This window comes from Barbus barbus, assembly GCF_936440315.1.
Source record: "Barbus barbus genome assembly, chromosome: 5".
NCBI lineage: Eukaryota > Metazoa > Chordata > Actinopteri > Cypriniformes > Cyprinidae > Barbus > Barbus barbus.
In genome coordinates this window covers 26,672,394-26,689,972 of record NC_136733.1, presented here as the reverse complement: position 1 = coordinate 26,689,972, position 17,579 = coordinate 26,672,394, and the positions used below count along the sequence as shown (strand labels likewise).

The following is a 17,579-nucleotide window of genomic DNA, read 5'->3' as shown; positions in this document are numbered from 1 at the left end:
AATACTTCAGGTGTATCAGGCGAAGCTTCTTCAGTCCCTGGATGAAGGTGGCCCGGACCCTGAAGTCTTCAAAGAGCTCCGACGCGCCACAGATCTGGCCCTCAGAGCGACGAAGGTGACAGCTCGAGCGATCGGCCGCAATATGGGGAATCTTGTGGTGCTGGATCGTCACCTGTGGCTGACTCTGACCGAGTTGAAAGATTCAGAGAAGACGGCTCTTCTGGACGCTCCCGTGAATCCCTCAGGTCTCTTTGGAGCGGCGGTAGAGACGTTCACGGAGCGCTTCGTTGAAGCGCAGAAGCAATCGAAGGCCATTAGCCACTTCTTACCAAAGCGCGCTGGCGCGATCCCTCCTGCGCGTTCCCGCTCATCCTCAGCGCAGCGCGCGGGAAGACCGTTCGCCCCTCCTACTGCGGTTAGGCGCGAGCATGAGCCGGCGGTGAGGCCAAGACAGCCTTGGCTGAAGCGCCGCCAGGGCTCGAAGGGCCAGAGACCCCGCCCTGACAGAGACAGCAGGCCACCGGCTACGGAATTAAAGCCGCGTTCCTGATGTTGTCTCTCGGAGGAGGAAAGCTACACTCAGCGCCGAAGACGAGCCACTGAGAAAGTCTGCTCACTCCGCTGTGTGTGTTCACCACACCCCCTTGCCTGTGGCGGGCGGCGAGAACGATTGTCATGTTTGTGTTTTGACTGTTCCACAGTGCAGTGCAATAAAGTAAAAAAAAATACAAAAATCACCTCAATATCAGGGCAATTTCCCTCCTCTCACTCCCCTCTCCCCCATCACTCACTCTCACACTCATGTGGTATTAAACTCCCCGCCCCCCAACGGCGAGTTATCCCTCACGGTGTGTAGTCCGCCTCGCCCGCTGTCACAGTTCACAGAAGCGTGGCAGGCACTGCCAGGGGTATCAGAGTGGGTTATGAAATCAATAAAGAACGGCTACACGCTTCAGTTCTTCCGCAGACCGCCCCGTTTCAACGGTGTGTTAATGTCCACTGTACGGGAGCAGAATGTCTCAGTTCTGCGAGAGGAAATTCACAACCTTCTCGCAAAGCGCGCTGTAGAGGCAGTCCCCCTCACAGACCGCAAGAGCGGCTTCTACAGTCGTTATTTTCTGGTGCCAAAGAAAGACGGCGGGCTCCGCCCAATCTTGGACCTGAGACCGCTGAATCGCGCGCTTTCAAAGCGCTCGTTCAAAATGATTACGCTGAGACAAATCCTCTCACATATCAGAACGGGAGATTGGTGTATCTCCGTGGATTTAAAGGATGCTTATTTTCACATTCAGGTAGCCCCCCGCGACAGGCGCTTCCTGAGATTTGCATTCGAAGGGATAGCATACCAATTCACGGTCCTGCCCTTTGGCTTATGTCTGGCCCCTCGTACGTTTACGAAATGCATGAATGCTGCTCTCTCTCCTCTGAAGCAGAGCGGAATGCGCATCCTGAACTATCTCGACGACTGGCTAGTGTTAGCCCAGTCAGAGAGCGCGCTGCTCAGCGACAAACTCAGACTCCTCGCTCACGTTCAGAGCTTAGGACTGACTGTAAATATGCAAAAGAGCATGCTGGTACCGAGCCAGAACATCTCCTTTTTAGGAGTAGAGCTGAACTCAATCAAAATGTGAGCGCTTCTGTCGGAGGAGCGCTCACGAAAACTGATCAGTTCTCTCGCAGTCTTCAAACTAGGGCGTTCTCCCCCACTGAAATGCTTTCAGAGGACGCTCGGCCAGATGGCTGCCGCCTCGACAGTGTGCAATCTAGGGCTCCTACATATGCGTCCGCTTCAGCTCTGGCTAAAGAGCCGGGTGCCACAGAACGCATGGAGCACGGGCACCTTGCGCATCAAAGTGACGCGCGACTGTTTGCATTCGCTGAACCCTTGGCGCGATATGACTCTATATCGCCGGGGTGTTCGTATTGGCCAAGTGATCAGGAGAAAGAATGTTACGACAGATGCATCGAGTACGGGTTGGGGAGCCGTATGCGATGGCAGACCAGCCTTCGGGACGTGGTCAGAAACAGAGAAGTCATGGCACATAAACTGTCTGGAGCTCCGTGCTGTGCACCTAGCGCTCGAGTGCTTTCTCCCAGACATTCTTCACCGTCACATTCTCATCAGGACGGACAGCATGACAGTGGTAGCGTTTATAAATCACCAAGGCGGTGTGAACTCACGACCACTGCTGCAACTGGCGAGAGACCTCCTTCTGTGGGCAGATCGACACCTCCTCTCCATCCGGGCAGTACATGTCCCCGGACGCCTGAACTACGGCGCGGATTTACTGTCGAGGGGCGAGATAATCCACGGGGAGTGGAGATTACACCCTTTGACAGTCAAAATGATTTGGAGTGTATTCGGCAGGGCGGAGGTGGATCTCTTCGCATCAGCGGAGAACACTCACTGCCCGCTGTTTTATTCACTGACACACTCTCCCCTGGGAGTGGATGCACTAGCTCACAGCTGGCCGAAAGTACGCAAGTATGCCTTTCCTCCAGTGAAACTTCTGCCTCGCGTGCTTTGCAAAATCAGAGAGGAAAAGGAATCTGTTCTGTTAGTGGCCCCGAAATGGCCCAATCAGCTGTGGTTCCCAGAACTGGTGGAGATGCTGGTAGCACCCCCGTGGACTATCCCACTGAAGAGGGACCTTCTCTCTCAAGCACAAGGGACGATTTGGCACCCAAATCCGGAGGCATGGAGCCTTCATGTCTGGCCGCTTGACGGAGCTTGCCAGTAACAGATGCGCTTCCTCAGCGCGTGCTGAACACTATATCTGAGGCTAGGGCTCCCTCCACAAGGCGTCTCTACGCACATAAATGGAGAGTTTTTTCAAGTTGGTGCGTATCGCGGGGCGAAGACCCAATCAGCTGCCCAATATCAATAATCCTTGTCTTCCTTCAAGAGCGATTTGATAGCGGTCGTATGCCATCCACATTGAAAGTGTATGTGGCCGCTATAACAGCCTTTCACGCGCACATCGAAAATCACCCGATCGGCAGAAATGTCCTGATCATACGGTTTTTAAAAGGAGCAAGAAGGCTGTACCCTCCTCGCCCTTCTACTCTACCCACTTGGGACTTGGCGCTAGTGCTTGACGCTCTCACGGGACCCCCGTTCGAGCCCATACAATCAGCGAGCTTGCGAGCTCTCTCTCTCAAGACAGCGCTCCTGCTCGCGCTGGCCTCTGTTAAGCGAGTTGGAGACCTACAAGCGCTTTCAATTGACGACTCGTGTATTGAATTCGGGCCAGGTGATTGCAGACTCACCTTGAAGCCTAGAAAAGGTTATGTGCCTAAAGTGCTTTCGACCCCGAAACACCAACCGGGACAGAGCCGCTTAATACACTGCTGTGCCCTGTACGAGCGGTGCGTACTTATATCGAGCGCTCTAGACAGTTCAGACTCTCGGAGCAGCTATTCGTATGTTTTGGTGGACGTACAAAAGGACTGCCTGTGTCCAAGCAAAGGCTGTCACACTGGCTCGTCGACGCAATTGCTTTGGCTTACAGCTCTAAAGGTGTGGAATGTCCGATAGGGGTTCGTGCCCACTCAACCCGCGGCCTCGCATCATCCTGGGCCTTGGCAAATGGCATATCTATTCAGGACATTTGTACGGCGGCAGGCTGGTCGTCACCCAGCACTTTCGCGAGGTTTTATAACCTAGATGTGTCGTCGCTTGCCTCGCATGTGCTGTCAGTGCGAGCAGTGCACGCGCTTACTCAGCCATGATCTGAGATGTGTATCAATGGTTTCGACTAGGTCGCATACACCCTGTATAGACGCACCACCAATTCAGTGCTGTCCCTATCAGTTTATCACAGTATTATGATATACTGTAGTTCACCACGTCTTTTAGGACTTGGTCACCATCATACCGGTACGGCTGTGCATTATAACATGATTTCATTGAAATTAAACAATTTCAACTAATCTATTTGTGAAAGCGCCGAAGCCGCCGGCGTTTCACATTCTTTGTTTCACCGGAGTTAACTCCGCCCCTGATGTGACGCGGCATCGTCTAGCTACCGCGCCCCTGACTTTACATGGTTTCGACTAGGTGTGCTAGTGCTTTCGCTGTGACACGGCGGGATTTTATACGTTTCCAAAGCAATGTAGAGTGACCGAATTGAAGGGGAACGCTCTCGGTTACTCACGTAACCTCGGTTCCCCGAAATGAGGGAACGAGACATTGCTCTTATTGCCGTGTCACCGAGCTCAGGATCTTACAATGCCTAGTTGCTTCAGTCAAAGATTCTGAATGGATGACGTACAAGCGCTGCTTTATATAGTGACGAGCCCCCTCATATTTCGCGCGCTTGAACGCCATTGGCCAGTTTCACTGGCGTGATTCAATAAGGCTTCAGCAATATTCGAGGAAAATGTATTCCCAAAGCAATGTCTCGTTCCCTCATTTCGGGGAACCGAGGTTACGTGAGTAACCGAGAGCGTTTCGGTGTACAAAGCTGAAGTGTAGCGTCATTTGGGCTTTTGTGGTAACGTCCACTCCGGGACCGCGGCGCGGGTGCCATCTCGGTCCTGCCGCTTGTTGCGTCCCGTGTAAAGGCCCTTTCACACAGGACGCATGCGCTGCGCGATGAAACCCATTAATTTCAATGGCGGGGCGTGGCGGGCGGTAGGGTTTCTCTCGTGTTGGGGGCGTTTTGTGCAGTTGGGGCGGTGCTCGCGTCGCGGTCTCGATGATTCCACGTGGAACATAAATACAAAATGGAAAATCCTGTGAAATCCAAGTTGAAAGGTTCTGAGAATGTTCAACCTCTGTATTTATTTTATTGTTTTACAATTGTTTTGTTTTCTTTAGGACTCCAGCAAGCACTTTATTTTTCATTAATAGCTACTAAGCAGATGTAATTTTTTGTTCAGATCAAAATGTTATGACATTGTATATTACAATTGTAAGCTTAAACTGTGAACCTTTAAAGCAGGGTCTAAAAATATATATGGTCTTTTTTATAAAATACATATATACATATATATTGCAACCCCTGTATCGTGATAGGTAACGTATCGCCAGATTCTTGCCAATACACAGCCCTAATGTGCACTGCACTTGGTTGGAGCAAAACTCTGCATGCAAGTGGACCTTGAGAGACAATGTTGAGATCTCCTGCAATATGTTCTGAACATGACTATTCAAAGAGGCAGGATGACTTCTAGATTGATGACTTACAACACTGGTGTCCAGTCCTGGGCATGGAGGACCAACGTTCTGCAGAGTTTCTGGTGATCCTTGATCAGCTGCTCAGGTCTGCTTAATTGAGGTTGGAGCTAAACTCTTAAAAGAGAAAGAAGACAACCAATATTATGATGTTAAACAAAGTTACAGTTAAAAAATTTGTTTCATAAATATGCACAACATCTGAAAATGCACAAAGATGAGAAGAAAGCAATGTGTTTAATGAGAACTTTCAACGGGCTGAAAAATAAGAAGCAATATTAAGTCACAAATGCATTTTTATTTATTCTTGTTATTCTTCTTATTATTCTTGAAATAAGTTACAATTACCTTGTGGTTTATCGATGATTTTCAGCCTCTGAAATAGAAAAGATCTATCAATGATACATGGCATCGTGCATACATCATATGTGACAATATTTAATAAGAGTTTTAACACCGTGTCTACACCGGACGGCGCAACAAAATACAATAGAACCTATTATAATCAGTGATGCTATCTACACTGGATGTGGCACGACACAACAAATCCCCAACAGTAAACTGATGCCTCGTTCTATATATGACGTACTGACACAAAGTTCAAATGATTTTCAACGGTTGCTTTCTCGCGTCCAGTGAAGACACAGTGTGAGAGTGTGTAGCTTGGGTATAGAGGATGGCAGTCTACGTCATTGTGCATTGCATTCTGGGTATACAATACAAACAAAAAATACTATTTACATTAAAATTTTTAAGAGCGTCTTGCACTTTATTAGAATAAATGGACTAATATTCGAATCCCTTGAGTTATTAAAGTTTGTGGTCAGTTTTTTTATGTTTTTGAAATAAGTCTCATGTTCACCAAGAAAACTGCATTTATTTGATCATAAATAAAAACAGTAATGTTGTGAAATATTATTACAATTTAAAATAACTGTTTTCTATGTGAATATAATGTAAAAATTTTATTTATTCTTGTTTTCGCTAAGCATGATTTCTGAAGGATTATGTGACACTGGAGATGAAAATATGCTGAATATATGAAAATAACATATATCCTACACATTTTCCATTTCAAAATTCCACACTTTTCCAGACTCAAATTTCCAAACCTCTCAGTAGTTTTCAGACCATATTTAACATAAATGGTTCATAGAGCATTATTTTCAGCTTTATATTTGGTATATATTAGTCATCTGTAAATAATTTTATTTTCTCAGGGGTTTTTTTTTCATTGATTTTCTTGAAGTGACAACATACAGATTCCCTAATATAAAAAATAATAATACATTAAAAATACAGACTTTTACATGAACACAAGAAACTTTTTTTATGCCTTCGAGAAACTACAGATGACATGTGCATGGGAATGTTTTGCATGCTTACTAGGGGTGTGCGATATATATCGTCTGCGATAATATCGTAATTGTTGTTTTAACGATGTGCAATTTGACATTATCGAGTATTTTGCAAAAACCAAACAAAACACCTGCAGACCAGAACACCTATATTAGCCTACGTGATGATGAAGCGGGTTAAACAGTGCACGCGCATTTAGAGTGAGTTCTTTCACTGCATGATTCAGTCTATTAAAAGGCATTAAGAATGATCACAAAATTCAAGATATGGGGGCAGAAAATGTATATATTTACGTTTCATGCCGTTTTTTCTTCAAAAATAAGCATGATTACAAATGTGATATTGATTTTATACAACAGTTCAATAAACAATAAGTTAATATTAAGAAACTTACGTTTTAGACACTATATTTCCTGTTTTTGCTCCATTTCGCCAACAAAACATAATTCCAAACAGCCACAACACTGTTTTGCGTCTCTGAGCAACATGAAGGTGTTTAATTCCTGAATGAATCAACCTTTTAAATTATTCGGTTCAGTCGAAATGACTCACTTATTAACAGTGACTTTCTACCACCTACTGGTGGTTTTAATTTCACATTTAAAGTCTATCTTCATTTTTAAAATAATTTTAGAAATCAGTATTCAATGTTTCATGTTTAAAATGTCAAGCGATTATGTATTCTAACTGGTTAAAGCACTCCATGTCCCTCTGAGCTGCATTAAATAGTGTGTAAATACATCTAAATGCCACTTCAGATGCAACTTCTGCAAAGATTAATTTTGATGATACTGGTTTCTGGTTTGTTTGGTAACAGCCTAAATGTGTATTATCTTAATTGACTGATTAAATGTTACAATTCGACTCAAAAGATGTACACTTTTAGAAAAAAATGCTTTATTAAAGGTAAAAGTGTCACGTTCCCTCTCGGGATACAAGGAGGTGCGGAGACGTGGAAGTTCCAATAATGTACTTTATTAGAATCCAGCAGACAGACAGGGAGCATGGGGAGAGAAGAACACATCTGACATTAAGACCGGACACAGGGGCTAGGAAACACAGGGCTTATAAACACAGGGAAATAAGGAACAGGTGTGGACTAATCAAACACAGGGCTAGGGACTAATTAAACTAATGAAGACAAACGAGGACCGGAACAGGAAGGCCAAATATGGGCACGAGAGGAGGGGAAACACAAGACAAGGACTGACATTACGCCCCCCTCCGGAAGGCGTGTCCTCACGCCTAACACCATCCAATGGGGAGGGGGGGTGGGCGCTCTGGAGGCCTCCAGGGCGGTGCCCGTTCCAGGGGCCATGGCGGGTCAGGAGACTCGGGAGGCCAGGGCGGATCTGGAGACTCGGGAGGCCAGGGCGGGTCAGGGGACTCGGGAGGCCAGGGCGGGTCAGGGGACTCGGGAGGCCAGGGCGGGTCAGGGGACTCGGGAGGCCACGGCCTATTTTTTTCGGGTCGTGTGGCCTTGGCCCTTGGCCCGGCCACACAGGCTGTGACCCTCTTACCCCCCCCAAAATTTTCTTGGGGAAGCTCCCCCCTGGGAGCCACAGAGGAGCGGACTCTGTCGGGCGCTCTGGCAGCGCGGACTCTGTCGGGCGCTCTGGCAGCGCGGACTCTGTCGGGCGCTCTGGCAGCGCGGACTCTGTCGGGCGCTCTGGCAGCGCGGACTCTGTCGGGCGCTCTGGCAGCGCGGACTCTGTCGGGCGCTCTGGCAGCGCGGACTCTGTCGGGCGCTCTGGCAGCGCGGACTCTGTCGGGCGCTCTGGCAGCGCGGACTCTGTCGGGCGCTCTGGCAGCGCGGGGCTGGATGGAACCAGCGGAAACGCAGGAGGGCACGTGCGTGGAGCCGGCATGGGAGGGCACGTGCGAGGAGCCGGCACGGGAGGGCACGTGCGAGGAGCCGGCACGGGAGGGCGCTCTTGCAGCGTGGAAACTTGGGGACGCTCTTGAAGCGCAGCCACTTGGGGACGCTCTTTACGAGCTGGGCTGGACGGAACCAGCGGGAACTCAGGAGGGCACGGGCGTGGAGCCGGCACGGGAGGGCGCGTGCGTGGAGCCGGCACGGGAGGGCGCTCTGGAAGCGCGGACACTTGGGGGCGCTCTGGAAGCGCGGACACTTGGGGGCGCTCGGGAAGCGCGGACACTTGGGGGCGCTCGGGAGGCGCGGGGCTGGATGGAACCAGCGGAGACGAAGGAGAGCCGGACGGAACCAGCGGGAACTCAGGAGGGCTGGACGGAACCAGCGGGAACTCAGGAGGGCTGGACGGAACCAGCGGGAACTCAGGAGGGCTGGACAGAACCAGCGGGAACCCAGGAGGGCTGGATGGAACCAGCGGGAACCCAGGAGGGCTGGACGGAACCAGCGGGAACTCAGGAGGGCGCTCTTGAAGCACGGGGTTGCGGGGGTGCTCTGGGCTGAGGACAGCAGCAGTGCTGGGAAGAGTTGGGTGGCCGGAACTTTTGGCAGGGCATGTGGAGGGTCCTGGCGAGCGGTGAGCTGGTGAGGCCGGGTTGTTCTCGGGTTGGGTTGGACGAAGATCGGTTTGACATTCTTCGACTTCGAAATCAATGCCATGTACATTGAGGACATAATTTATCAGCCCGATAAGGGAAAAACTGGACGTGGGGATATCGCAGCTAATGACATCTTTGTCCAACCCAAACCGAAAACACACACCGAGCGAGGCGTCAATCCAGCTCACCTCGTTGGAAAGCTCAAGAAACTCCTCAACATACTCTACCAACTCCCGACTATCCTGCCGCAGACACCAAAGCCTGTCTTCAGCCATAGTGTTGTTGTAGGTCCGGTCTTCTGTCACGTTCCCTCTCGGGATACAAGGAGGTGCGGAGACGTGGAAGTTCCAATAATGTTCTTTATTAGAATCCAGCAGACAGACAGGGAGCATGGGGAGAGACGAACACATCTGACGTTAAGACCGGACACAGGGGCTAGGAAACACAGGGCTTATAAACACAGGGAAATAAGGAACAGGTGTGGACTAATCAAACACAGGGCTAGGGACTAATTAAACTAATGAAGACAAACGAGGACCGGAACAGGAAGGCCAAATATGGGCACGAGAGGAGGGGAAACACAAGACAAGGACTGACAAAAAGTCAATTTAAACTTAAATGAAAAGATTAATTAATCACTGATGTGAACTGACCACACAGAATATGAAGAATATCAAAAACTGCAGCTGTCCACGGTAGTCAGATATCAGCACAATAACACACTCTGCAAAATATCGTCTAATTATCGTTATGGAAAAAAATCCAAAAAAATATTGAGATATAATTTTTTTCCCCCCCAATATCACACACCTCTAATTTACATTTACATTTACATTTAGTCATTTGGCAGACGCTTTTATCCAAAGCGACTTACAATTGGGGAATACAAAAAGCGATTCATCTTGAAGAGGCAGTCAGACAGAGGAAGTGCTCGTAACACCAAGTCTCAGTCATTGTTCAAATAAGTACAAGCTAGTAGGTGGAGAGAAAGATAGAGGGAAAGGTTTTTTTTTTTTTTTTTTTTTTTTTGAGTTTAGGATGAAGTCAAGTACTGCCAAAAGAGATGAGTTTTCAGTTGTTGCTTGAAGATTGACAGAGATCCGGCGTTCCGGATAGGGGTGGGAAGATTATTCCACCAGCCAGGAATGGTGAACGAGAATGTTCTGGAGAGTGATTTTGAGCCTCTCTGTGATGGTACCACAAGGCGTCGCTCACTAGCAGATCTCAAACTTCTGGAGGGGATGTAGGTTCGTAATAGTGAGTGGAAGTAGGAGGGTGCAGAGCCTGTGGTAGATCTGTACGCAAGCATCAGTGACTTGAACTGGATGCGAGCTGCCACTGGTAGCCAGTGCAAGGAGATGAAGAGAGGTGTAACATGCGCTCTTTTGGGCTCGTTGAAGATCAGTCGTGCCGCTGCATTCTGAATCATTTGTAGATGTTTGATTGCGTTTGATGGCAGACCAGCCAGAAGAGCATTGCAGTAGTCCAGTCTAGAAACAACCAGGGCCTGGACAAGAAGTTGCGCAGCATGCTCTGTAAGAAAGGGCCTGATCTTTCTGATGTTGTGTAGTGCAAACCTGCAGGAACGAGCAGTCTTTGCAATGTGCTCTTTGAAGGTCAGCTGGTCATCAAAGATTACACCAAGATTTCTGACCGAAGTTGATGGGGTAATCATTGATGAGCCGAACTGAATCGTGAAGTCATGCCGTAGAGTCGGAGTGGCAGGGAAGACCAGTTCCGTCTTTGCCAGGTTGAGCTGTAGGTGATGCTTACGCTTACGCATTACAATTTCTAATGCTAATGCTTACGCATTACAATTTCTAGTTTTGTATAACCTATTTCCTTTGTGTATCACTGCCATCTATGAATAAAATGAGAGCATGGATGCACATGAATTAACAGAGATTTACCTGCTCAAAATTTTACTGTAAAATTTTACTTATGGTAGTACCTCTAATATCAAGGTCTAATGTCCAATTTAACACATCCTCTGTGGTGGTGGAGAAACCATGACACAAAATTGGCTGATGGCATAAAATTTGCCAAGTTCAAGGGTACAGACTGGTACTGTAAAAAATAAAAAGTGTTTAAGATTTGGCTTTCACTGGGACAGTATGCCATATTTCAAGGTCTTAGGTCTCTTTAATGCATAGACTGTGGTGACCAAGAAACCCCACCACGAAATGGGCTGATGGCACAACAGGTGGCTCAGTGTGGATTGTCCTATATGCTAAATTTATTGTGTATTTTAATTAAATGAATGTAGCAGTGGTGAGCATAAAATATTTCTTTCAAATACATGACAAATCTGACCCTTAAACTTTTGAATGGTAGTGTATGTTTGAGGTATTACTTACTAGTCATATGGCTCATAATGTCTAAAGATGTTCTTCGACAGGAGATACACTCCAACTCTAGTGCACAGCCATCAGCATGGAAGAATCTAGGAACATAAACAATCCGTCACAGAGCCAACAATATTTATTATACAATGCCAGGTTTATTATATATAAACTATAGCAATGCAGAAAAGAAAAAGAATAATTTACAGAATATACAATATAAAAATAAATAAGAATGTAAATTTTTACGTTTACTTATTTAGTAATGCTCTTACGGTGTTACTTATGTTTGGACATTAAAATAACTAACAAGCAAACAAACACACACACACACACACACACACACACAGGATGCCTTCTTATGCTTTTAAAGGTTCATCCAAGGAGTTAACAAATTTGACTAAGTAAGTTTACAGTTTATTTAATGCTATACTATGGGAAACAGTGATCATCTGATTATAATGTCTCTTCCCTTTCTCCCTCAAACACACAGGCACATACACAGGATGTCATAACTATATAGGCCTATAGTTTTAGGATTCATCAGTGTGGATAATAGTTTTATTATATTAATAAATTACACTTTTTAGAAGTTTTTAATGTGTCAACTTTCACTCTTTCCTACCTATTATTATATGGCTTTAGTGCTTTTATGGAATAGGAGCTGGTATACATATTCAAGAGCGTGCAAAGTGCCAGGGCCGATTTTTTTTCCCAGTCCAGCCCTGTATGTATGTATGCATGATGTATGTACCAAGAGCTTCTTAAAAACCACAACACATTCCTCTTGTGTTTGCGCACACTTGGCGAATAAAGCTGATTCTGACTCTGAATTTGCAGATGAGGGACGAAACAGTCCGCAAACTGGGTCGGACGAATGCCCTCCGTACCTCCGCCAGCGAACGTCAAAAAGCGGACGTACTGCGGACCTAAACGGACGTCCCCTGTTTGCTGGGCTGTCAGATCCCGACAAGTCGACAACCAATATAGAAAGAGCAACAAAGCGAAAGGACATTTACTCTGTCCGAGACACAGCGAGCTGCAGGAGCGGTGAGTAGACTCAATGCAGTCTGCAGCCTAGAGACAAATGTGACCGTGTTTATTCGTGATTGTTTTTGGTATTTTTTGGTGTGTGTGTGTGTGTGTGTGTGTGTGTGAGTGAGAGAGAGAGAGAGAGAGAGAGAGTTGTACGTTTCTCATGGTGTTTTGAGAAGCATAAACACAGTGTTATGTTTAATGACTGAAATACTCTTTTAACATCGACGTCATATTAAAACTATTGGGAGTCGAAAACTTTGACAACACATGAATAGAGATTGCGTGTTTTTGCGTATTTTTAGTAAAAACGAAAGTGAAAGCGATAAAGATGTTGAAAACAGAGGGCAGTAAAGAGCAGCACAAGGCAACAACAATGATTTTTCTGATCTTTCACCCTGCGAGACTGTGAAAGTGTGTATATAGCCTATAGTTATTTAGTTTATATGTAGTGCTTGGACAACGAAACTGAAACACCTGGTTTTAGACCACAATAATTTATTAGTATAGTGTGCCTCCTTTTGCTCCTAATACAGCATCAATTCGTCTTGGGAATGACAGATACAAGTCCTGCACAGTGGCCAGGTGGATTTTGAACTCTCTCTCTTGCAGAACAGTGGTCAGGTCACTCCGAGATGCTGGTGAAGGAAAAGGTTTCCTGACACACTCCTCAAAAACACCCCAAAGTGGCCCAATAATATTCAGATCTGGTGACTGTGCAGGCCTGGGAGATGTTCAACTTGACTTTCATGTTCATCAAACCACTCTGTCACCAATCTTGCTGTGTGTATTGGTGCATTATTGTCCTGATACACTGCACCACATTCAGGGTGCAATGTTTGAACCATTGGTTGCACATGATCCTCCAGAATGGTTCCTTAGTTCTTGGCAGTGATGTGCCCATCTAGCACCAGTATTGGGCCTAGGAAATGCCATGATATTGCAGCCAAACCATCACTGATCCACCCTCATGCTTCACTCTGAGTATGCAACAGTCCGGGTAGTAAGCATCTTTGGGGCTTCTCCACATCACTGTAACTCTCTCGGATGTGGGAAAGACGTGAAGGTGGACTCATCAGAGAACAATGCATGTTTCACATTGTCCACAGCTGAAGATTTCCACTGCTGGCACCATTGAAACCGATGTTTGGCATTGGCACGAGTGACCAAAGGTTTGTCTATAGCAGCCTGGCCGTATATATTGACCCTGTGGAGCTCCCGACAAACAATTTTGGTGGAAAGAGAAGAGTTGAGGTGCACATTTAATTCTGCAGTGAGTTGGGCAGCTGTGGTTTTATGTTTTTTGGATACAATCCGGCTTAGCACCCGGGCATCCCTTTCAGACAGCTTCCTCTTGCGTCGACAGTTACTCCTGTTGGATGTGGTTCGTCCTTCATTGTGGTATGCTGACTTTACCCTGGATACCATGGCTCTCGATACACCACAAGACTTGCTGTCCTGGTCACAGATGCACCAACAATTTGTCCTCTTTTGAACTCTGATATGTCTCACATTATGTTGTGTGTATTGCAATGTTTTATTTACAGCTGTGCTATTGCTCTGCTAATTCAACCTTCACACTCTGCTCTTACTGGTGGAATGTGCAAATCAGTGAAGACTGGCTACCAGGCTACACAAATATAGCCACGAAATCTCCAACACAACTGTATATTGGCCAGTGTTTCAGTTTCATAGTCCAACACCTGTACATATAGCCTATATATATATATATATATATATAAACACACACACACACACACACACACACACACACACACACACATATATATATATATATACCCTGTATATATCCTTGTATACCCCTGTATAAGTTGAGATATGGAAAGTATCATTTGTTGGCTGACATGTTAGTAGTCAACATTAACACCTCAACCTGATCAACCTGTTCCGTTCCTTCAATCACTGTACAAATGTAGCAACACCTAAATTAAAATTGTAATTACTTAGGTTACTTTATGTAAAGGGTAAAATCAAACAATCAAGTGATAATCAAAAGTTTGTTCAACAGGAAGGAGGAGAAGAGAGAAAAATGAGCCAATACCAGGTACTGGACGTTCAGCAATTCGAACCAACTGAAGGTAAAATCATTCAAGTTAAGATTTTGGATTCGATATTTGGTTAAACACCTTAATATTTTGTAATTCCTATATTGATTGTCATATCTAATGTATAATTACTCATCACAAAATCAGTACTGGCTGTAACCTTGTCTTGAAAAAATCACTTAAAATTGTATTAGTGTGGTTCCTTTTCAACACCAATAAAGCATCATATACCAAATAATTACAACAAAAGACACTTTGCTAAGAAGGAAACTAACGCACTGTTCTTTATCTTAAAGGAAAATGCTACTTCATAATTGAGATGGGCAATTCATGCAATTTGCGAAAGCAGATTTCAGATCATCTCTATAAACAAAGACCTAATTTGAAGGAGGTGCACAGTGTAGACGACTGTGATGTGATTCTGGTTTTCTGCCCCATTGTTTCACGGGCTGGAACTGATATTGATGCTGCACTGAATAAACTTAATGCATGTTCAGGTAACTTCAAGATTAAGCACCAGAAAGTATATTGAGATATGAGGAGAAATATTCACACATTTTCTACTAATCTAATCTAATTGTTTCTTTATTTGAAACAGCATCCAAACCAGCTATTTTCATGGTGTTCCATCTCACATTTGACCCTGAAAAAATTGTACCAGACAGCAGCAGATGTATAAACAGGAGAAATACACTCACAGTGGACTGTCTGTTCAATGAAGACGGGGGATTGTTGAAATGTGACATGAATGAGAAGGCACTGGCCAAAATTGTTCAATGTTTCAAATATCAGGTATTGTCTTAGCTCTTTTTTTATTTTAAGTTCATTTAAGTGTGTGAATACTAATTATGCAAAGATGATTTATAATTGGTAACTTGACAAAGCTTTGTTTGAAAATGTATGTCCCTCTGTTTCTGCTGTTTTATCTTAAAATAGTTTTGCATGTAGCTTAATTATTATAAAGACATACAAAATTGAAGCTGCTGTTATTCAAATTTTTGCATAATTTTAAAAGGCTGTGTATTTTCCCAGATTGAATGGACACCTTCGGGTGGAGCAGGCAAAATTAAGCAATGTTGTGCAGTGAAGAATATTTATTTGCATTTTGCTTTGTATTTTATGTTGTTGTTGTTATTACAATTTCTTTTAATAACTTAATATATTACTTGTTTCCCCTTCAGCAAAGTTGTCTTGATATCCTACGGATGTGTTTCAGCAGTCTGTGTCGTGATTGCTGTCGGATACTTGGCATAATGAAGGTGAGAAAATGTGAACCCAATATGTGTGACAAAAAATATCTCTGCTAAAATATTTCATTATTATCGTTTTATTGTTCCCTATTGTTACATATGCAACTGTTGTACAGAGGACTAAACCATAGAGTGTAAGACTGAATTTTTTTGTTACTTGAGTGTTGCTGGTATTATTTTACAGGCAAAAATATGTAATTGCATTAGAAGAAGAGGTAGAGGAACGTGCGAATCCAGTACAGTAAGTACAGCCTTAATTCTGTAATATGAGAAAGGTTGTGGTAATAAAAAAAATGCATTATGCTGCAATGTACGTTTTTATCTCCACCATGAACTGGTTAGTGGTTAGTTAGGTTATGATTTGAACCTATTACTGTTGTGTCACCAGCACAAAGCTTTAACCACTGCGCTGGGAAACCGTAGGTTCCTTTCAGAAAGCAGTAATCATCCATGGAAGTATTATATATACAGTTTTTATAATATACTCACAGCTATTATGAAAAGTCACCTGTGAGAGAGAGAGTCCTACTTAATAATAGGTTGAAGCAACTTTCACTCTTTTCACATTTTAAAAAGAATGTAAAATTGTCAATTATGATCAGATTTGCAGTTCTGATTTAAAAAAACAAAAAACAGTAGAGCCATAAATTGTTCTTCACTCTGTTTCATCAGGACGATGAAAGAAGCGCACTGATAAATGAAGATGAAGGAAAAAATGTCTAAGTAAGAAAGTAAGAATGAAAATCTAAAGCATGGTGTCACATTTTTGACATGAGATTACTTATGGAAACTGGTCGAAATAAGTAACGAGTAACTAAACGAAACGAGTAACTGCTGATAAAAATTCTGTATTTTTTCCCCATAGATGTTGAAAATATGAATGATCCAATAAAATAAATCAATTGACAAACAAGTTAAACGATGCAGGGAGATTGCATCTTTTTATTATGTTGAGTGTAATTACAACTTTAAACTGTAATAGCTCTAGAATGTGTTAAGTTCTGATTAGAATAGATACATGCAAATAGATAACTGTTGTGCTTCATAGCCTGCATGAAAATGAATATGGAGACTTTAGATGGAGACGTTTAGTGTGATAACTGAATTACAACTACATTATTTCTATTATACAGTTCCATTGTATGATATTTATGATACTGATCTTTGTAACATCACTCACTGACATGGATATGTAACAAAATAAATTGTCTTAAGGTCTCATTTATTGTCTTTGGTCTCAGAAAAGAGGACTCAGACTTGGCTACAAAATTCCAACATCATTTAAACATCACTGTTTTTATATTTATCTTATCTTATAAAGAATCAATATTAATCAAAAGTGCAGTTTATTCTGATACATGCAGGACAACACTTGATATTTAATAGCATAATGTGTTTCAGGGGCCCCAATGGGTAGATGTTAATGTTTTACATTTGTCATGTGTAAATGTTTATTTTAGCACATGTTTAGATTTTAACATTCTCTAAATCATAATTTAACCTTTAATCGTCCCTTGATTAGAGCGACGTTAAAGTCTGTAATAGCTCTTAAAGGGTTACTCCACCCCTAAATTAAATTTTTGTCATTAATCACTTACCCCCATGTCGTTCCAAAGCCGTAAAAGCTTTGTTCGTATTTGGAACACAATTTAAGATATTTTGGATGAAAACCGGGAGGTTTGTGACTGTCCCATTGACTAGAGCGACGTTAAAGTCGCTCTAATCAAGTGACTTGATCTAATAAAGTGATTTTAACAAAAACTGCGTATCCTGTACGCGGCTGACACAGAAGAGCGTACGCAGTTTGCGTCCAGTGGAT

The 17,579-nt window shown here is 44.1% G+C and overlaps 1 protein-coding gene across 9 annotated transcripts in view; it reads left to right on the top strand.

Moving 5' to 3' along the window:
- The window catches only part of LOC306870559 (uncharacterized protein), a 37,574-nt gene extending 20,594 nt beyond the window's left edge, over positions 1-16,980 (top strand). For 2 of the 9 annotated variants that reach the window (XM_079417903.1, XM_079417910.1), the window contains 3 exons: positions 15,692-15,769; positions 15,945-16,001; positions 16,433-16,980. In XM_079417903.1, coding sequence (XP_079274029.1) covers positions 15,692-15,769; positions 15,945-16,001; positions 16,433-16,483 — 186 coding nt within the window. In that variant the 3' untranslated portion in view covers positions 16,484-16,980. Of the gene's footprint in view, positions 1-12,204; positions 12,460-14,473; positions 14,544-14,806; positions 15,008-15,108; positions 15,303-15,691; positions 15,770-15,944; positions 16,002-16,432 lie in introns of those variants that run through there. The other 7 variants (XM_079417906.1, XM_079417908.1, XM_079417905.1 and 4 more) reach the window with 7 other exon arrangements.
- Positions 16,981-17,579: the final 599 nt, after the last annotated feature.